At 38.6% G+C, this 22,031-nt stretch overlaps 2 protein-coding genes across 10 annotated transcripts in view; one reads left to right on the top strand and one right to left on the bottom strand.

Moving 5' to 3' along the window:
* Positions 1-12,770, top strand: part of syne1a (spectrin repeat containing, nuclear envelope 1a) — a 243,527-nt gene extending 230,757 nt beyond the window's left edge. For 8 of the 9 annotated variants that reach the window (XM_022663102.2, XM_022663116.2, XM_022663113.2 and 5 more), the window contains 14 exons: positions 661-843; positions 973-1,110; positions 1,286-1,477; positions 2,290-2,605; positions 2,773-2,841; positions 3,863-3,921; positions 4,174-4,300; positions 5,267-5,478; positions 6,293-6,493; positions 6,593-6,721; positions 6,820-7,032; positions 8,645-8,737; positions 9,333-9,391; positions 11,603-12,770. In XM_022663102.2, the coding sequence (XP_022518823.2) occupies positions 661-843; positions 973-1,110; positions 1,286-1,477; positions 2,290-2,605; positions 2,773-2,841; positions 3,863-3,921; positions 4,174-4,300; positions 5,267-5,478; positions 6,293-6,493; positions 6,593-6,721; positions 6,820-7,032; positions 8,645-8,737; positions 9,333-9,391; positions 11,603-11,864 (2,253 nt within the window). In that variant the 3' untranslated portion in view covers positions 11,865-12,770. The remainder of the gene's footprint in view (positions 1-660; positions 844-972; positions 1,111-1,285; positions 1,478-2,289; positions 2,606-2,772; positions 2,842-3,862; positions 3,922-4,173; positions 4,301-5,266; positions 5,479-6,292; positions 6,494-6,592; positions 6,722-6,819; positions 7,033-8,644; positions 8,738-9,332; positions 9,392-11,602) is intronic. The other variant, XM_022663114.2, reaches the window with a different exon arrangement.
* esr1 (estrogen receptor 1) overlaps positions 12,714-22,031 on the bottom strand; it is a 30,151-nt gene continuing 20,833 nt past the window's right edge. The window contains exons 6-8 of the mRNA XM_007253897.4: positions 16,663-16,796; positions 16,230-16,413; positions 12,714-15,140 (exon numbers count right to left, since the gene is read on the bottom strand). Of these exons, the coding sequence (XP_007253959.3) occupies positions 14,894-15,140; positions 16,230-16,413; positions 16,663-16,796 (565 nt within the window). The 3' untranslated portion in view covers positions 12,714-14,893. The remainder of the gene's footprint in view (positions 15,141-16,229; positions 16,414-16,662; positions 16,797-22,031) is intronic.

The raw sequence follows: 22,031 nt of genomic DNA, 5'->3' as shown, positions 1-22,031 counted from the left end.
CAGAGTAAGGGATCAGTTAACAGTCTCTAGACAGATTCTCCTGCCTAAGATCAAGTGACGGACAGTTGCATGTTCACATTCAGCTCAGCTGACACTGAGTCAGTGAGGTCATCCCTGCATGTGCTGTACTGAGTCAACCATAGCAGTGTATAGTGGGAGTGTCCAGTTTAGGGCCTGGAGGAATGAAATGCTTTATTATAATAAAAAAAAATCATTTGTTTCATCAATAAAATGTTTTGACTTTTAAAGAAAACATCAGACTTAAGTAAACATAAATACAGTAAAAAGGGAATAGAGCTGTTTTGAAGAGCAAAGGTCCACCTTCAACATATCTAAGGAGATAAGGAGCGAGTTTGAACTTTTACATGTGTTTAAAATATTTGCACAGTACTGTAAATACTGTATTTAACTATAAATGTCTATAAATAGATAGAAGAGGATATAAATATAACATGTAATATAGTGTAAATCAGCACAACTCAGTCAGATAGAGGAACAAGAGATCAAACTATTCAAGATGATAAATAAAATAATTAATTAAACAATAAAGAAAGTGGGGAAATGATCAGTAAGCTAAAGGCAATATATGGGTTTAAAACACCTAGTAAAATAGTGAGCTGAGTTTTTGAGAGTATTAAATGTGATGTGTTTATTACGCAGGCGTTCCAGAGGCAGGTTCAGGAGTGTTTGACTCAGCTGGAGCTAATCAACAAGCAGTACCGGCGGCTGGCCCGCGAGAACCGCACAGACTCTTCCTGCCGACTACGCCAAATGGTGCATGATGGGAACCGACGCTGGGACACCCTGCAGAGAAGGGTTACGGCCATCCTGCGTAGGCTAAAGGTAACCAAGGACACTCACTGTGAAATGACTCAAAGTTCACTATTACATGATATTTGTGCAGTATATTTATATGAACTGTATATATACAGTGCTCCACAGTGTTACTAATTAACCCTCTTACCACTGCAGCACTTCATTAGCCAGCGTGAGGAGTTTGAGACAGCCAGAGACAGCATTCTGGTGTGGCTGACTGAAATGGATCTGCAACTTACCAACATAGAGCACTTCTCAGAGTGTGACGTCCAGGCTAAGATCAAACAGCTGAAGGTGAGGTGCTGTTTGAACCTGTGTTGATGCTTGTGCATGTACACAGCTCCCACTTAAATTCTAACATGTGCCTACATTTAGGGAAAGTTAGTATAGGCTGCCACCTGTGGATGAAAACATTTGCGTTTCTTGAGAAAAGCATTGGGTTAACAGGATGTGTTGTGGTGTGTACCAGGCATTCCAGCAGGAGATTGAGCTGAACACAATGAAGATCGGGAGTGTGTTCAGCCAGGGTGAGGCTCTGATGGAGAAGAGTGAGCCTCTGGATGCTGCTGTTATAGAAGAGGAGCTGGATGAGCTGCAGAGATACTGCAGGGAGGTGTTTGGCCGCGTTGAACGCTACTACAGGAAACTCACACGTCTGCCGGTAAGACAGACATTTTCCCTCAGAAACTGCTATCAAATGTAGAAATATCTGGTTAACAACAGAGCAACCACCTCATTTATGGGTTGAAAACTGAGATCCAGAGTGTAGACAGTTTGCTTAACCTTGCAATTAATGAATAATCAGTTGTGTTTGAGCAAAGCACAAATCTGGCCAGAAAGTTCACAACCCCTGTTCTAAGCACTGGATCAAACCCCAGTGATTCCACAGTTATCTGTCCAAGAGTCCAAACTAGCATATATTTTCCTCTCTCCCCTGCACTACTCAGCTTTATGCAAACCAACACTGGTGTCTGTTAGCAGAATTGGTTGTTTAGCTGTCTAATAATGTTGCATTCACAGCAGTTTAAAAAGATGCAAAAAAGGTGCACTTTATCACCTTTACCCTCATTGCTTGGTGACGTTGTGAGAAAAAAAATTATAAAAATTCCCCCATCTTTTGAAATCTAGTATTCTCTTATTACTTTTTATGATAAATGTTTTTTTTTCATCTGGCAACTGTGAAAAAACAGCAAAATTATGCTACTTCCTATTTAGAGATGGTAAATTTACAGTGAGTTTATTCTTTTATTTTATTCCTTTCTTGGGATGCCAGCACCAACATGCACTCATTTTTGAGGAGTTTTAATAATAAACATTTAACCATTATCTGCATATCGCACCAAAGCTTAAAGCTTAACTGGAAAGAAAGAGTGACAGTCAGACATTGATTGAAACGTTGATTGAAAAGTAGGTCAGATGTTTCCAGCATTTGTGTCTCTGTGAAATATTTCTGTTTATTCTCATTGTTCTCAGCTGGTCGATGATGATTGTGACGGTTCAGATCGGGAGTTTGACCTGGACGGCTCAGGTGATCTTTCTGATCTCCAGTGGGAAGAGAGCAACTCCTTGCCGCGCTCCAACAACAGCAGACCACCTTCAGTTAATGCAGCTCCTCTACGTGCCAATGGCTCTGGCCGAGACACTCCAGCCAGCGTGGACTCCATTCCCCTGGAGTGGGACCACGACTACGACCTGGAGCCCATGAGTCATTCCATCTCATCTGATAAGAGGGGGAGGGATGGAGAAGAGGATGAAGATATCCTCTGTGGTTCCACTGCAGCTCTTACAGGTGTGTGTGCTTTCTAAATAGAGAGAGGAGTTGAGTGTCATTGTGTGTATCCTGAAGAAAGTTATTTATTTACTGCATTATAATTTATAATATACACACAGCATGCTCAGTGTTCCATAGGTATTTTCAGTAAATTGTCTGTGTGCTGTATATCTTTCTCTCGACAGACGTAGTGATTCCTGAGAGCCCCGAGGCTTATATAAAACTGACTGAAAACACACTGAGGTCTTCCTCTGGTACGCAGCTCGTGCATGCTAATTGAATGTTACATGTCTCTGCATGAGTGCACTGTTAATTGTCCTACCTCACAATCTACCCTCTAACGGTGATGCTATGCAGAAACACCTAAACCAGAATCATATCCATGCTGACATAATTGAGTATCTTGCATGTGGACTCGCTGTAAATATATTTATATTTAAGCTTGAGAACATTGTAATGAACTGGAATGACATGCATGTCACATTTGCTGTAATATGGATGGTGCTTTTGCATGACTCAATGTTAAGTGGATTTCCATTAAAGTGCATGTAAGACGACACACTCTAACTCTCACATTCTTTCTTTTATTCATTTATTTTTCTCTTCAGGTTTGGCTTCAGACAACCATTAACATTATCATTTACATTTATTAATCTGATTGCTGCCTGTTCTTGCTGTTTGCATGTTCAAAAATATGTATTTAATACATTCATCCTCCTTAAGAGTATCATTTAAAAGGTCATAGTCAGCATATATAACTGTTTCCATCCAAAAGGTCTTTTTCATCATATATTTCATAATGTTTGTTAGAGCAGGGCGTGCTTAAACATTAATGCATACATGTAGTTGCAACAGAATTCTCTTATGTGCCTCATTTAACCGATACAAAGGCTGTGTCCCAAACTACACTCTTCAATACGAGGCTGCAGTGTTTTTAAATGTGAAGTTCTCAAACAGTTCATAAACTCTTCTAAGAGGAAAAAAAAGAAAGAGTAATAATAAAGTGAACAAAATGTCCTAATCAGTATGTTATGGAATTACGTATTTTAAGTTAAATAAAAAAAAAATGGATTTATACATTTTCAGTGTACTACTTGTAATTTGTAAAGTTTAATTGAAGCTTAGCTAATGACATAAACTGTGTAACTTTATCCAGATCTAATACATCTCATTCTTTTACTTTGAGACTCACAATATGATGTGTCTTTCTCCATCTTCAGCCAGTTGAGTTGTCTACAGACTGTACTAACACACTATCTTAACTATTCCTTACAGGTGAAACAGCTCGCAATATCCTGGACTGCCACAGTCACAACACCTCATACATTGGTTATGTAAGTACAGTACGTACTGTAATGCTATAGTCCAAGGCTAGTAGAGGAAAATATTTAGGCTAGGATAATCAACTGTTTGAAGTAAACATGACATCTCTCGGAACACCATCTCTAGGCATGGTCAGATCCTTTTTAATGTCTGATTGGACAAGGTTTACCAGAAATAGCCCTGAGTATTAATGAGTACTGGTTCTGTATGTTAATGCAAAAACGTCTTATAATTCTGCTTGTATTTGTTGTGTTTGTGTGTAGATGCGGTTGATGGGAGACTGCCGGGGCAGTCTAGATGCTGTGAAAAGAGCAGAGGGAGAGCTGGAGGAGGAAGAGGATGACCTGTCTGGACTCAAAAACCCAGAAAACACAGACACACAAAACGCAGGTTGGAGTCTAGTACCTACCTGTACGTAGCATGGAAACAAAATTGTTTAGATCGTAGTACATCTATCAACAGCAAAGAGACACAAAACATTGTTTAGAATCTAATACACATCTAGACATCACATTTAGAGTACAGATAAGTGTACAATATACATTATATTCATCATAGAGACACAAAACAGATTAAAGCAATGGACACCTGGGTATTGTATGACCTGGGGTGCCCACACCCAGCTCAGAAATTAACCACCCTTTACTGCACTCAACAGCTCAAGACAACTTAAGTTTTTTACTAAACAAAGAAAAAGTACAGAAAATCAGCAAATGAGAGTACAAACCAAAAGGCCATGTTTTTGTATAAAGTATATTTAGTACTGGTCTTTACTACAAACACATTAACATTTTGGTTACAGTTAATTATGAGAATGTTGATTAAATAATGATATAATAATGTTGGATGTCTGTTTCCAATTTTCATTGCCTAATTGTTACATCTCTGTTACAGCTTATTAAACTTATTACTTACTGCATTTTAAATAGATAAAATTAGATTTTAGCCAAATTGAGGCCAGTCTGTTGGTCTGGCCCCCCAAGAACAGTTTCCGTATGTATGTATGGATGTATGGATGTATGGATGGATGGATGGATGGATGGATGGATGGATGGATGGATGGATGGATGGATGTATGTATGTATGTATGTATGTATGGATTTATGTATGTATGGATTTATGTATGTATGGCATTTAATTTGATTACTTGTGATGAATTCGGTGCTCTTATCACACACCAGCACTGTTTAATTAAGCTTATAAAGTTGATAGTGCTACACACAAAACACTTCGATCTCCCCTTGTTTGATTTTTTGCACATAAACTTGCCTAATCAGCGGTGGCCAAAACCTTTTGAACAACACAGCTAAAAACTGTGAAATCAACTTTTTGAGAGCATTTCTAATTGGTCTGCAGGTGTGATTGCACGCTGGGAGCTGATGCAGGCTCAGTCACACAGCTCTCAAAACAGCCAGAGAGAAGACCTAGTACTCCTGCAACAGATCACCTCTGACCTGGAGGCTATGGAGGCGTGGTTTAACAAGACAGAGAACGAGCTGACCGAGCTGAGGGGGAAGGACCTGAGCACGGATATACGCACAATCAAGGAGAGGATCAGGAAACTCAAGGTATGCATATGCTTATTGTTGCTGTCCAATGAAAAACATATACAGCTCTGGAAAAAATTAAGACACCACTTCCGTTTCTGAATCAGTTTCTCTGATTTTGATATTTATAGGTATATTTTTGAGTAAAATGAACATTGTTGTTTTATTCTATAAACTACAGACATTTCTCCCAAATTCCAAATATAAATATTGTCATTTAGAGCATTTATTTGCCGAAAATGAGAATTGGTAAAATAACAAAAAAGATACAGAGCTTTCAGACCTCAAATAATGCAAAGGAAACAAGTTCATATTCATAAAGTGTTAAGAGTTCAAAAATTAATATTTGGTGGAATAACCCTGGATTAAAATCACAGTTTTATGCATCTTGGCATGTTCTCCTCCATCAGTCTTATGAGTGACGTTATGTACACTATATGTTTGCTGTAATGTACTGTATAGTGTTTGCAGTATACAGTGTGCTGGTCTCCTTACTGGAGAGTGTATTTGTAAGATGATACGGAGTAGCATTCCCACTTGTTTATTAAGAGAAAGTGCTTGGCACTGATGTGAGATTCCCACAAATACACTAGTCTAAAAGCAGAACTGACCTACATACACTCCCTCACAAAACCCCCCTCTGAGTCTATCTGTGGTCTACAGTTGGTTTCACTCAGGCATAAACACACTCAGCCTTATCTTTCTTACACTCGTATACTAAAACACATAGTAATACTTTATTAACTTATTTATTAACCACATCCATTCACAGTCTTTATCCTACAAAACTGCCAGGTAAACCCTCTCACACTTCCACACTGTTGACTCTCAACAGGAGCTACAGAAGGAGGTGGATGCCCATAAGTCCAAAATCTTGTCCTTGAACTTGAGCAGCGTTGGGCTCCTCCAGTCAGATTCAGAGGAGAGCAGGAAGCTGCGGGAGAGGCTGAAGGAGATGAACTCGCGCTGGGATCGACTGGGAAAAGCACTGCAGCAGTGGAGAGGAGCTTTGCAGGAGGCTCTTATGCAATGCCAGGTGTGAAAACACACAGTCATTCCTCAGTTATTTCCTCCATATACAATGTAAATGTGTTCTTTGAGTACTTTGCTTCTTACGCCATCCTCGTTCATGCAGGAGTTCCATGAGCTCAGTCACGGCCTTCTGCTCTGGCTGGAGAACATCGACCGCAGGAGGAATGAGATTGTTCCCATTTCATCAGGACTGGACCGTCACACACTCCGAGCCCATTACAGAGCACTTGAGGTACCTTTCTGAAACTTTGTGTGTGTGTTTAGGTGCAAGTCACCCCAAAAGTAAATTAAAAAAATATATATTGCTCTTGTCTTTGTGTTTGCCTGCAGCAAATCCAGCAGGAGCTTGTGGATTCGGAGCAGAGGGTGAGCGTCCTGCAGGACCTCTCTGTCCACCTACTGGTTCAGGCGCAGGGCAGTGAGTGTCTGGAGGCCCAGGAGAGGGTGCATGTCATCGGTAATCGTCTCCGCCTGCTTCTCAAGGCCGTGGCCTCTGATCTGCAACTGCTTGAGCGAGAGCTCCGAAGCTTGGGAGATACACAGGTCAGTCACTAAAGATATTGACAGTCTTTACCGGACCAATACTGCAAGACTGTGTGATGTAATTTGAGTGACGTGCTTCTTTCTGAGTGGCTAAAGTGTTTGAGTAGTCTGAGCATGATAGCCTTTTTAAATTATCATCTTAAAAAATGCTTTAGTAAAACCATAAATTTAAATGTCTTTGTTTCTCTTAATATCTCTGCAATAATACAGCACAGTTCAGAAATTCCTCTTCTGCCTCTCGCCATGTCAGACTGGTGATAGTCAATAATCTACTTTATAATCTATTTGTAATTGATGGGTCCATGCATCTGTTTTTAGCTTTATGTGAAACTGACCAGTGGACAGTCAGGAAATTGCTAAGCACTTAATTTATTAGAATGAGGGTTCCGGTTGGGTCTTAAAAATCTTAAAATGTCTGAAAAATGAAAACCTTAAATTTAAGGTCGAATTTATTTTAGTCCGATCTTGTTTTCTTGTATTGATTCTTAATAAACATTGTGTAGATTGAAGTTAGTTCTTCTCTTTGTGTTTTTGGGAAAGAATAATTGTCTTTAAGTGAGACGTGGCTTTATAACAGCAATTTTCACAGTTGTTTGCAAGCGGTCTCCAGTAATCAATATGAAACTTGCTGCAAACTGTGCAAGAAAACCATCCAGTTAGTGACCTTGGGTGTGAAGGCTCTCGAAGGCTTTCTCGAAGAGAAACACCAGTCACAAAAAAGCCTCAGCGGGTCCAGTCATTTTGTAATTTGACAGAAGCTTGATGAGACTGGTGCAAAAAAAGAAGCATTCTGGTCTAAAAGTTCACTGAGAGTAGGGCTGTGCCATATCGTATTGTACCCAATAATATCACCAATGTTTTTGAATATTGTGAACGATATTATACCCTGAAATATCGTGCCATATCAACCACCCCTAATTATCACATCAGGGTTCTACTTTTTTGCTATTTTTACAAAGAAAAATTCACACTGTTCTCATTTCCCATTATAGATCTACTAGAGACAGATCATATCTGTACAGTATCATTAATTTTACTTTAATCCTGAATGTATAGAGATATTTGGAGTGCATTATTATTAATATCATGACATTCTGGTTCATTGACTTTTGTATATAATCTGATACAATTCTCGTATTTTTTAAATCTCAGATAGGGATGTGTCATTACATTATATTGTATGCAATAATACAAATTACATTTTATTTTGCTGTAGTAGTGTATTCTTGATTTATTTTTTTTAATTCAGTGTTTTGTCATATCACCTAGAATATTATTATTACAAATACCATAAAATATCATGATATTTTTGAGCAAATCACCCACCCCTAACTGAGAATGATCTTAAAATGGCCTAAAAAGTCTTAAATTTATCTCACTGAAACCTGCAAGAACCCTGAAAATAATTCCTTAGTAGGTTCCTAAGAGAAATTAGTCAGTTCACCAATTACAGATGAGGGGCAGATAACTGACAAACAAATTCACCAGTTAGACACAAGTAAAGGCAAGACCTATTTCTAAACTGTGTTGTTACTAATGTCACTAATGGGAGTTGTAATAAGAGTTTGTTTTATAAAACAAAATACTCACACTTTACCTCCCTGCTTCTCAGGATCTTTCCGCTTGGTCTCTGGCTGATGATGTGGAAACTTCTGGATCTGCCAGTCCTGTGTCTGTGGTGAATGTTCCTGTTCAGCAGCATCCGGTAATGAACCTCTTTACTGTTTAATCTGACTGGTTGTGGCATGCAGTAGTGATCTGCAGACTGACTGTGCAGCTAGACTGAGATCCAGACTGATCCAGCATGTGGAACAGGGCTCAAATCCATACTATAAATCAAATTGGAAAAAAAACTCATCCATCAGGTTAAACTGAAATGTATTAAGACAGAACCTGCGATGCTTATGAAGCATGTGTTGTATTTGTTTGTCCCTGAGAAACACCTTAATTTGCATAAGCCTTTTTCATTTGTGACCATCACAAGATGATCACATAAAGAGAAAAATGTACAAGAAACACTGGCTTTGCTCATCAGACATCAGACTCTTTATAGGAAAACTGATATACGACTTTATAGTCGTTCTGATCTGGAAAGCCAGGTTTCTTGCTTTACGCTAAATCCTTTTGTCATCCTGCCTGGATTATTTTGCTCCTGCCTTTTGCTTTCATTGTTATCAATGATCAATGATGGCCTGGCTATATGTCTCTGCTTGTGACCACAAGCTTTGTCTTTATTTGCTTGGACTGAAACATTCTTTCTTTCTTTTACCCCTCCCTCCCTTTTGCTCATTGCACAACAGCTACGGGGCAAATGTATTGTGTCAGAAGCAGGATCCTCAGCCAGCCGCCCGCACCGCAGGTACCTCTCTCCTGGACTCTAGAGCTGTGGGGGGATGATGGGACTGACCTTGGATCTCTGAAGACACAAAACCTACTAATGAGAAGAGCTTAGTTTCAGGGATGTTTCCTTTCAGTAGGAGTTAGAAAGGAAACCATGTCTGAGTTATTACACATTTTCCTACATTATTGATAATGATACTGCAGTTGCAATAAGAAGAGAAAGGGAAAAAAAGAAAAAAAGTTGAATAAACAAAAATAGATACAAAAATAAAATAAATCAACCAAGAATGAACATCAGGATAAGACTATAGGAGGTAGAACAGAATATATACATAAACAAAACAAGATTAGAGGGCACGGTACTGAAAGTTCACATACATCCAGCAATCCGATTAGTTAATGAAAGAGAAAGAACTGTGTCAAACCCAATGATCATGTAAATTTGTTAGATACTCAAAACAAGAGAGGCTTCTGTATCTTTAGGCAATCAGACAGCACATATCTGAGCCTCTCAGTATGCAACATATTTACAACTTCTGTCAGCTACATTTTAAATGTAGGCGTATCCAGTTTGTTTAAACTAAGTTTCTTATATTTTTTCTTTACGAGATTGAGTATTGTGTTGTATCTGTAGTTAAATTGGAATGAATTTGGGATGAATGTGTTTATGAGGCCCTTTAATCCATCATCACGCTGCATTTTAGAATCTACATAAAATATCATGTTGGATCATATTTAACTTTTAAACATTTCTTTCATGTTTGTTTTTTTGTTGTTGTTCCTTTGCCTTTCATTGTTGCAGCTTGGTTGTGCTTTGCGACGCTCATTCATTTAAAAAATGAACTGTGTCCAGTTTTTCAGAACCTTATAACACACAAGCTGTAACTGTATGCATACATGGTTTTCTGTGTGTAGGCCTGTTAAGATAAATAATTTTATCGATTTATCATACAATATTTGGACACAACCTAAGATATTTACCTGTATGCTGATTTTATGTTTTAATAATTAATAATATTTAAACTAGTTTCGAATTACAATTCTAATTTCTGAATATTCTAAATTATTTAAAAGTTCACTGCTCATTTTGGCATAAAATAGTCTTAAAATGCCAATAATTATCAGACAGTAAACCATCCAGACAGAAATAGTTTTATAATGACAGGCCTAGACATGAGTCTCTAATAAATATATAAATATACATAAATATACAGAGCCGTATACTGGACACCCTTCACAATATAAAGAAATGATGCAATTTATTAAATTAATTACTGCATAGTATAAAACATTTCTGCTGAACAGTTAGAATATGCTGTGATTGGAGTAATCTGAACTAAAGTATAAGTATAGTTTAGTGAAGCCATTAACGCTTCTTTATAACAGAGAGGGTTCTCTAGCCTCCCGTCTGCAGTTTGTAGGCGGAAGAAATCAGCGTTTTTATTCACTTGTATCTCTGATTCTGGCAGAGGGATTGTTGGCGTTCCTCAGTTTGCCCGTGGCATTGAACCTTCAAATGGTGGACACAGTGCAGACCACTCAGCAGCCTCCTCTGAACAAATTGACACAATAAGGCCTCTGGTGAAAATGGAGGGAATTTAAATAGCTTTAAAACGCTTTTATTTAAATCTTTTTTTACTGTTTGTGCAGCAAAATTATGCATTTTATTATATTTGTACATTTAAGGTATAGTACACTTCTTACATATTAGTATTATAAAGTAATTTATAGATAGTTTTTAATTTTCTATGTAATAAGTCATCTGAAGAAAAAATAAATACTTAATGTATAGGGTTAGTGTAACGTTTATCAGTTTAATTTTCTGATCGTTGTAAAACCTTTTTCCTCTTTGGTATAATATAGACAATAAAATACTTAATTAAAATGTAACATTTTTTACAAGTGGCAAAATGGAAAGAAAAAAAAAGAATTAAGTAAAGATTCATTGAATCAGTTTTCTTGAAATCTATATTGTGAGGCAGAAATTAAAAACTAGAAACATAAATGGACAAACCCCTATTTCTTCTTAACTATAGTAAAGATTTTTATATATTTTTTTATTTAGCCTTAAAAGTCAGAAAATTGAACTATTATTACAGACAGCACTCTGATAGGAGATCCTCAGTGAAAAGGAGATCTAGTGTAGGACTAGGTTTAATTCCTGTGTGGGAAACTGAGGCAGTATTGTGTGAGGGGGTTATGATTGAGTGTTGTCTGCTGTTGTCCTCAGGTCCCGCGGGGGCTCTGCCTGCGCTTCCTCTCGCTCTGGTACGTCAGGGCCTCGAGGTGGCGCTGCTGCGGGTCGCTGCCAGTCCTTCCTGCTGCGGGTCCTGCGAGCGGCTCTGCCTCTACAGCTCCTGCTGCTGCTCATCGTGGGCTTAGCGTGTCTGGTGCCCATGACTGAGGAGGACTACAGCTGCGCCCACGCCAACAACTTCGCCCGCTCCTTCCACCCCATGCTCCGCTACACCAACGGCCCTCCGCCCATATGAGCCGCCTGTTACCCTTCATTTAGACTTTCTTCAGGATCCAGCGAGAGAGGATCCACATAGACTGATAGAACGACTGTTTGGTAGCCAAAGTTGATTTATTCTTGTACAGTTAAACACCGCTGCTATTTTGATTTTTCTATTATTATTATTATTATTATTATTATTATTATTATTATTATTATTATTATTATTAAATTATTCATTGCAATCAAAATGTAATGAGGCTCTCCTGAAGGCAGGTATGACCTGTAGGAGTATAAACAGCGAGGCCTGATTTAGAACTTCTCTCCTGTCCCTCATGAATCACAGGGACAGTGAAGAGTGAATATGATGTTTGCTACAGCACTGACTTGAGCTCATTTCAAGGTACTGCACTTAAACCGTCCAACATTATAGCCAATGTTGTTTGCTTAATCTGAGAAAATTATTTTTTCATTTAAAAGTTTTATTTAAAACAAACAGAGAAGGAATTTCACTTAAAGTGAATTTAGTTTATTAAATATGGTGTTATATTTTATTTAATTTTTTTTACGGCATGCGGTTACTGCATTATGTTTTTAAGACACGCCAAACAATCAATGATAGTGTTGCTGGTCTACGAGAGACCTAATGTTTTTTTTAAGCTTAGGCAATTATTACTGAGTAGATCAATAGGTTGTTAAAATGTATAAAACTAAACCAAGTATGAAATTGTCAGTGCTTATTTATGTATGTACAGTTTGCTAATGCTGACAGTTGGAAAAAAAGATGTCTTTCCATTTAATATATAATACTAAATATAACTTTGGGTCAATCTGTTTTTTTAATGTTTGTGTGAGCTAAGGAACCAGTATGTTATGAACGAATGTGTTGGTTTGTTTACTGACTTTATTTTTTATGGTCCCATAAAAACAATCATTTCCATCACCAGAATCCCTTTTCTTTAATACATAAATTAATACACAGACTGACTTTATGAAACACCAGGTCTTGAAGCTGCTAAAGGCAGTACATTCATTTTTAAAGCTAATTCAGTAAAACTGTTATGTGAATGAATTTACATGATGAGCAGAACAAAAAGCAAATATTAGTAATGCACTTTGTGTCTCAGTCCTCAGACCAGAATGAAGCTGTGGTTGAGTTTAAGGCATTAATTCCTCCACAATAGTTGTCACAATATAACAGAACAGCAAAAATACTGTACATGGCAACCTTACAAGCAGTGTGGTTCCACATGTGTAGCCCTATTGTGACAGGCTGGATTATCAGTGCAGCACTGAGAAGAAAAGCAGAAAACTGAAGCACTGTGACACTGCAATAAACGTAGCATACTGTCAATATATAAAGTCATTAAACTGTCATCTGTTCCTCTATTAATCTCATACAAGTTGAACGCTGTTGTAAAAGTAATGTAGTCTAGTAATGCACAGGTTCCCAACCCTGTTCCTGGAGATTCCCTGTCCTACACTAAATCTGCATTCACACCTACATTTTTCTGCTCTGCTCTAAATCAGTAACACGTTTGTAAACCTGGAGCGTTTTGGTTTATTTTCACACAGGGAAAAATCCAAGTGCACCAAAATGCATCTCAAGACACCATGCGAGAATGTTGTCTCCACTTTTTGGTCAGGGCTGTTTGGGGGGCAGAGCGAGAAAGTAAATACAAAAGAAAAAGGTCCTGTGTTCTGGACTTGTCCCTAATTCTGTGTTATACAACATTTAGCTCAAACTTGTGGAGTAAATCTTGTAGTTGGGTCAGATCAAGGTCAGTTCACATTCTCACCACAACTAACCACTCCAGACTTTATTTGGGGTCACTGGATTGAAAACATGTGCTCTCAAGTGTCTTGGTCTACTTTTGGTCCACATTCAAATGAGAGGACTGTGTTCACAACTGTTAAAGGTAAAAACGAATGAGAGTATGAATTAACCACTAAAAATTGCAAGTTTGATCCTTGTTAATGAGGCTCACACTAAAAGATATGGGAGTAGGTGCAGAGTTTTTTCCAGGATCAGGGTTTGGAATAAATGTCCTAAAGAATGTGACAGAATTTGGTCCTTTGCTATATCTGAGCCACAAAAACTGAAGAATTAAAGGTGCTACAGTGGGTTCTTTGAGCGACTGTTTGTAATATTGATGCGTGTGTGAGTGTGAAGAATCTTTTAAAGATCTAAAGAACAGTGATGCACACACCACAAATCTCCAGTAAAACATGGTTCTTTAGGCAGCCAAAAGTAGTTATTCTATATAATTGTTCAAATAACCATTTAAAGCTCTTTTCATCTCTATGGTTATGTTCAGACTGCAGGAAAATCGAATTTGTTTTTTAAATTCTGTTATTTGCAGGTGATCAGATTAGATTTGCATGTCTGAACACAAGTCACAAGTCTATCTACCTGGGTATCTGTTGTAATAAGGTTGGCATCAGTAACTAACATTTGGCACTCTTCTTGGACCCCTGCATTTCTGTCACTCTGGATTTAATGAGGAACTCTTTTGTCATGTTTTGAACGACCAGACTAAGACTCATTTATATTAATTGGATTGTAATCGTATTTCAGTCCAAATGTGGTTTGGATCTGATTTTATGTAGTTTCCGGCTATCCAGACTAACAAAAATCCATCTAAATAAAATCCAGATATGCCTAAAATCAGATTTGGGCCAGCAGTCTGAACATAGGCATTGCAGCTTTAAGCAGATTGCATGTTCTGTTGTTTACAGAGTAAATTATTTTTCCACTGTACAGTTTTTCAGTCCTTACAGCAGGTTACACTTCTTTTCTACGTTCTGCTTGTCCAGCTGGCTTTAGAAAAAAAAAACACGCTGGAAGTAATGCAAATATTTCCAGGCAGCTGAAACAAGGACGAAGTCTGTTTTCTAGGAGAATGAAGAGGACCTGACTGCAGTCCTGTTCAGACTTGAATGATCTACATTCAGCCAGAATGGACAGTCTCCAAACTCAGCACTAATTAGTGCCATTTACATAACCTGTTTTTTGTATTTTTTGAACATATATTGAACTGTAAGTTCTTGTGAGTATGTGGAACTTCATTCAAGGCTTTGGTCAGGATGGGCCGGGTTTGGCTGTAAGACCCCTGGGCATGCGGAGAGGCTGCTGCTGCTACTGCGGCTGGTGGAGGTGGTTGAAGGGGAGTCCCTCTCGCTTTGCATCCAGTTCCGGGTCACTTTACTGGGGGATCGGAGGCGAGCCGCGTCCAGCATCTCCAGCAGCAGATCATACAGGGGAAATCTGTTCTTGCACTTCATGCTGTACAAGTGCTCCATACCTTTGTTGCTTAACAGAAGGGCAGAGAGACACACATGATCGGCACAAATGTAACACCTGATAAGAATGAACAAATATGGTTATGAGGGAAAATAAATAATTAATTTGTTCCCAAAAGAAACTATTGTGTTATTATTATTATTATTATTATTAACTGTTTTAAGATTTCTTAGATCATAATATTCATCAATGACTGCCAGCTAGGTGCTTGTTGAAAAACCTCACACCAGTGTTCCAATCAAATTTTACATATTAACAGTGTTTATTCAACACTGGCAAAATAACACAGCACTGGCGTTTTTAAACATGTTTCCCACCCACTGTCCACTCTATTAGACACTCCGACCTATACCTGCTCAACCATGTAGATAGAAGGTAGATTGCAGAAGCATATCTGTTGCTGCAGTTTGTTAGTTCATCCTCTAGTCCTTTAAATATATATATATATATATATATATATATATATATATATATATATATATATATATATAGTTTACAGACAAGGGGTCGATCAATAAGCGAGCTGTCAACTGCTCAACTGCACAGCTTGATTTAGGACATGTCAGTGTTTCCTTGGTATTGTAAGGATTGCTTAAAACGTACAAAATACATACTAATTCTCTTTATAAATCATGCTGTGAAAATGCACTGCTGCGTGTCCGTGTGTGTGTGTAATGTGCAGTACACCTGCGTTGCCACGTCTGACTGTTGTCAGGGTTTAAATCAGTCAGTGGCGCACCCGTGTTTTCCGCTGCCAAGGTAGCAATACTCCAGAAATTTACCTGAACATACTCACTTCCAGACCACCACGCCCATCAGTGTGGATTTATTCCCAAACACTGGTGCTGTTTTAATGACGCAGACACAAGGCAGGAAAATAGACTGCTGACAGGGTGTAAGGTAGCAATGAGTATTGCAACGTGCCTTATGAAACTACATTCTTAATTTCTGCCAAAGACTGTCTGAGATAATTATTTAAGAGTAATCAGTTCACTGAAAGTGTAGGACAGAATTACATTTATTGGTCTCATTTTTTCTGATGGCCACCTTTCTGAACCCCCGCCATCGTGTGGGAGTGTGACTAGTGTCTTGCCTCACCTCATGTGTCTGATGTGGGAGAGCAGCAGCAGGAGTTGGGCCTGCCGGCGGCACTGCAGCTGCACAGAGATGCCTGATTGGCTGATGTAGTGTATGAGTGCGTCAGTGATGTTGTCCAGCATGCACTGCACCATGTAGCTGTCCCTCAGCGGTTCCCCAGGCGTGGAGCAGCAAGAGAACGCACCTAATTTCCGCACAGAGAGAAACAGAAGCAGAGAGAGATTAACGTGACGTGATGTAACACCTGAAGTGTTGAAGAACATTCTGTAAAGAGCTGGACTGAAAACAAGGCAACTGCTCTTTTAAGGACAAGATCATTATGTAATCTAGCACAATCCATCTGAACTTCCCTGAAGAGAGCTGGACCAGTAGAAACGTGTGGTGTGTGTGTGTGTGTGTGTGTGTGTGTGTGTGCTGTTGTTGAGGTACTCACCAGAGTTGAGCAGTATGATGGCTTTGAGACAGACAAACTCCTCAGACTTGAGTTTGAGTGCACGAAAGCGAGCCACAGTAGCCAGAAGCATGTCGAATATCTCCGCCATGCCCTCCACACAGTCGCCTTCATTCCTAAAAGGCACAAGGCCGATGTTAATTGTACAAGTCAAGCAGGTACAGTGCCAATTATAGGTCTGGAGATGTAGCATTTTAAATTAGTGCCATTTGTCTTTAGAATCTGTAGAAACTACAACAAAAAGAGCTCAGATATGAGCTCACACTCTTGATGGTGTTATTTTGTTGTGATGGAGGCACTCGAATCACAACAGTTTCAAATCACAACTTCATACCAACAAAAAAGACTTTTTGACGAACAAGATTCTGAGAGTTACAAAAGTTGACAGATTCACAGTATAAGATGTCCCATGTTAAAACGTGATAACAGATATTGTTTCGTATTTTTCGTAAGTTTCAGAGAACTGACTACACAGCAAGTGACTAATGAACAAAGTTGATTAAAAAATCCTGAATGATCTGTAAATCTCAAAAAAACCCATTTTGTTCAGATGTATCAGATGTGGAAAGTGAGACATAACATTTTATGCATAACTTGATGGCAGAAACAAATCTCAATAATGTTTGGACAGTGATAACCAAAGGTTGAAAAAGTAAAAGGTACTGATAAAAAAAATCTGCTACAATATAACCAATTTGGAATTTGACTTGACTAACATGACTGGGTATAAAAAAATCTCTCAGAAACAAAAATGTGCAGAGTCTCACCAACCTGTGAAAAGCTGCATCTAAAAATTGTAGGACACGTTTAAGAAAGGCAGTTAAATTCAGACAGAATTCTGTACTGGAAATCACTGGATCCTGAGAGTGTTTTCAGGAACACTCCCAGAAATATCAGCCTGTTCACTGTGCAATTCAAAAACGGTTAAAGCTGGATCATGCAAAGAGGAAGACATAATGCTAAAATGCCACTGTATTCTCTGCGCCAAGCATATGAGAAGTAAAGCAAAAATTAATGTTAGAACTCTTGAATGAGGTTCTATTCTTAGCTTTTCAGCTGCTCACACACAGATTGGGCCACTGGGAATTGTTCCGGTACTACCTGCATAGTTCAAGCACAGGGTTCACAGCATAGATTTGGCATACAGTGCCCTCCATAATTATTGGCACCCCTGGTTAAGATGTGTTCTTTAGCTTCTCATAAATTGAGTTTTGTTCAAAATAATATAGGACCACGATGGAAAAAAAGAGTAAAATACAACCTTTAACTCAAGTGAATTTATTCAGTAGGAAAAAAATCCCACATTAAGAAATAATTATTTAACATCAAATCATGTGTGCCACAATTATTAGCACCCCTGATGTTAATACTTTGTACAACCCCCTTTTGCCAACAAAACAGCACCTAATCTTCTCCTGTAATGTTTCACAAGATGAATACAGAAAGAGGGATCTTTGACCATTCCTCTTTGCACATTCTCTCTAAATCATCCAACGACCTGGGTCCTCTCCTCTGCACTCTCCTCTTCAGCTCACCCCACAGGTTTTCAATGGGGTTGAGGTCTGGGGACTGAGATGGCCATGGGAGGAGCTTGATTCTGTGTGCGGTGAACCATTTCTGTGTAGATTTGGCCACATGTTTAGGGTCATTATCTTGCTGAAAGACCCAGTGACGACCCATCTTCAGCTTTCGGGCAGAAGCCACCAGATTTTGTTTTAAAATGTCCTGGTATTTTAGAGCATTCATGATGCCATGCACCCTAACAAGGTTCCCAGGGCCTTTAGAAGAGAAACAGGCCCACAGCATCACTGATCCCCCGCCGTATTTCACAGTGGGCATGAGGTGCTTTTCTGCATACTCAGCTCTTGTGTTACGCCAGACCCACTTAGAGCATTTGTTGGCAAAAAGCTCTATCTTTGTTTCATCTGACCAAAGCACACGGTCCCAGTTGAAGTCATAGTACCGCTTAGCAAACTCCAAACGTTTGCGTTTATGATTGTGAGTGAGAAATGGTTTCTTCCGTGCATGCCTCCCAAACAGCTTGTTGGCATGTAGATAGCGCCTGATGGTTGTTTTGGAGACTTTGTGACCCCAAGAAGCTACCATTTGTTGCAATTCTGTAACAGTGAGCTTTGGAGAACTTTTTATTTCTCTTATCATCCTCCTTACTGTGCGTGGTGGCAAAATAAACTTGCGTCCTCGTCCAGGCTTGTTTACCACTGTTCCAGTTGTTTTAAACTTCTTAATAATTCCTCTGACAGTAGATATGGACAGGTGTAGGCGAGTAGCGATTTTCTTGTAGCCATTGCCTGACTTGTGAAGGTCAACACACATCTGCCTCACTTGAATGGTATGTTCCTTTGTCTTTCCCATGTTGAAGATAAATGGCCTCTGTGTCACGTCATATTTATACCCCAGGGAAACAGGAAGTTGTGAATTACTAATTAAATGTTTCTACATACTCTGATCAACTTCGTAAACTACTGTAGAAGTGACAGAAATACTTTTATTAAATTTATTTCCTAAGAATTGTTAGGGGTGCCAATAATTGTGGAACAGGTGATTTTATGAAGAATAATTATTTCTTAGTCAGGGATTTTATTTCCCCCTTAAAATTTACTTGAGTTAAAGGTTGGACTTTACTTTTTTTTCCCATCGTGGTCCTATATTATTTTGAACAAAACTCAATTTATGAGAAGCTAAAGAACACATCTTAACCAGGGGTGCCAATAATTATGGAGGGCACTGTAGATTCAATATAGATTTGGCCCAGAAGCATAAATTGGTGGTTAAATTGTGTGACATCTATTATGCTGTCACAGTGCATAAGCAAATGGTGCCCATGGAGAAGGTGGTAAAAATTAGAGATATCCCTAGTAAGGAAGTCCAGGCAGTTTTTGTGAACTGCTGCATTTATTCAATAAGTAAAAAAGTTACTGGTGGATTACTGTGTAATAGAAATATGATTGTAATGAAAATTTGTATTTTTTGTCCCAAACCTCTGTATTTGTAATGAAAAGAAGTGGGCTGGGTGCCACTGAGGGCATTGTTTACTTGCAGCCTGAGAGCACAGACTGTACCTGTAAATTTGTACCTGGCGATCTCTCTCTCTCTCTCTCCCTTAGCCTCTCCTCTTCAATCCTTTCAGTCTTTAATACCCCGAATCTCTCCCTTTCTCCTTCTTCCGCACTCACTGCCTCCTCTCTGTGCACTTGTTCAAAAGCACTATGCCCCCTCCTGTAGCTCCACTGTACCTGTGTGCTTTTGATTAAATTCTCGCCTCCTCAGTCGGTGATGACGCTGGCTCTCCTCCGCTGTTTCGGGGGCCCTGTTCCCAAGAGCATCCGCTTTAATTACATAAACCTGTGACATGGCCTTCTGAAGAGGAGCAGTGGGTTCTCTGCAAATAGCATTCTTAGGCTTTTTAGCAACCTCATTTTTTTTTGCTAATAATCATGTTGTCCTATTTCGCGGTTTTTCCACAGGACACTCTGCGCATCATTGCTCTTACACAGAATCAAAATAAAGAGGAAATGGAAAAAAAAACTCACCAGAGCACAGTGACATTAGCTAAGAGAAAGTCATTACTAAATCAAATCATCAATCTAGCCTGCGCAAAAGTATGGGCACCATAAAGAAGCAGCTTTTCTAGCAGCTAAAAGTCTTTCATTTTCTGTGGTTGAAAATTTCCCCCAGCCTTCCTTGCAGAAGGTTTTTAATTTTGAGATGATTTTAAGTTGTTTTGCATGCACACATTTATTAGGGTCCAAAAACTTCAGATTATGTCACTAAATATAATCTATGGTGCATTTTGGGGTTTACTGTGCATAATCCTTTTGGAAAAGCCTAACCCATGTAACATTCAGCATATGCTAATATTTTATCAACCATACACTTTATTCACCTACCTCACTATCGTCTACCCATACGAGTCTGTGGGGAACGGAAGTATTAGCAATGCTGCCTCACTGCTGTGTTCCCAAATACACTTCTTCAAAAAGAAATAAATCTTATAAAGTTCAAACCTTCCATAGTTTCCCCAAATATCTTCAACGTACTTCACCGTGAATGGATTCACAAACTGTAAAGTTACTAGCTAGCTAAGGCTAACCTTATTAATATTACCTAGTCAGCCAATCTAGAAAGATGAACATTAGCAGAGAGACAGCAAGCTAGCTAAACCCAGTTTTCCGGCTATGACTTGATTATTAACCCTGAACTGATTATTTTCTCAAAATGTCAAAATGAGTGGAGGGGTAACATTAGTCAAGCCATATAGCTCTTTAGAGTAGCCTGATTAGCTAGCTAGCTATTTAATATCCTACCGTATTTAATATACTATATACTACTAATATACTACCTGTATTTAACGGTAGTTTTAATATTAAATTTATGTCTAATTTAATACAGATTAACGGGGACATAAAAGTAAATTCAGAACACTTTATAAAAGAGTGTTTCTTTAAGACATTGGTTGGAATGAGAAAGTTGAAGATGGAGGCTGTGCCTATGTTATTTGCGGGGACCAGAGTTTTTCCGCCAAATTGGGCTTGTTTGAAAATCCAGTCGCGGGTAAAAAATCAGGGGTGTTGAGCCAAGTCCCCCCCCAAAAAATCACGACGTATCCAGGAAATGTTAAAGAGGAGAAAAGAGAGTTCAGGAGGGGAAATAAGAACAGAAATAAGTAAGTAAAAGTCAGTTTTTTGACTAATTGTGCTAATTTGGTAATTACTATTAAATGTTCTTGACTAAAACTGTTATAAAGTTATAAATAACTAATAAAACACTAATGTTACAATACTATTAATGACTTTAAGGTAAGTAGCAATATCGATAATAAATCGCTTATAAACAAAATACTAAGTCATACACTCGTTGTTTAGCCATTTGCTTCGAAGGTGAGATAAATAGATATTTTGGGCTACTTTAATCTTCGAAAGGGCGTATTTTAGACTGATTTTGGGATGGATATTTTTGTTGGACCCGGCAACCCTGGCCAGGACACTTTATATTAATTCCTATTTTTTATCTTAATTCCACTTTATCTTAATTCCTATTACTTTTGTACTTGACTTTTGTAAGTCGCTTTGGACAAAAGCGTCTGCCAAATGTAATGTAATGTAATGTAATGTAATGTAAGGACAGATAGTTCAGTGCAGGCTGTAAGGAGGACTGTAGTTAGACCAACTAAGATATTTTTCTACAGTCACTAAATTAGTCAGTAACTAACTACCAAGCTAGCGAACACAGGAGTTTCAGGACAGCAAACAGAGGCATTTACCTAGCTACCTTCCACAGCCTGCACATAACCCGCAATTAGTGTTGCCAACTCCTCATTCAGGAAAGTAGCT

The sequence above is a fragment of the Astyanax mexicanus genome, chromosome 1 (assembly GCF_023375975.1).
Source record: "Astyanax mexicanus isolate ESR-SI-001 chromosome 1, AstMex3_surface, whole genome shotgun sequence".
Lineage (NCBI taxonomy): Eukaryota > Metazoa > Chordata > Actinopteri > Characiformes > Acestrorhamphidae > Astyanax > Astyanax mexicanus.
This window is presented reverse-complemented; position numbering and strand designations above follow the sequence as displayed.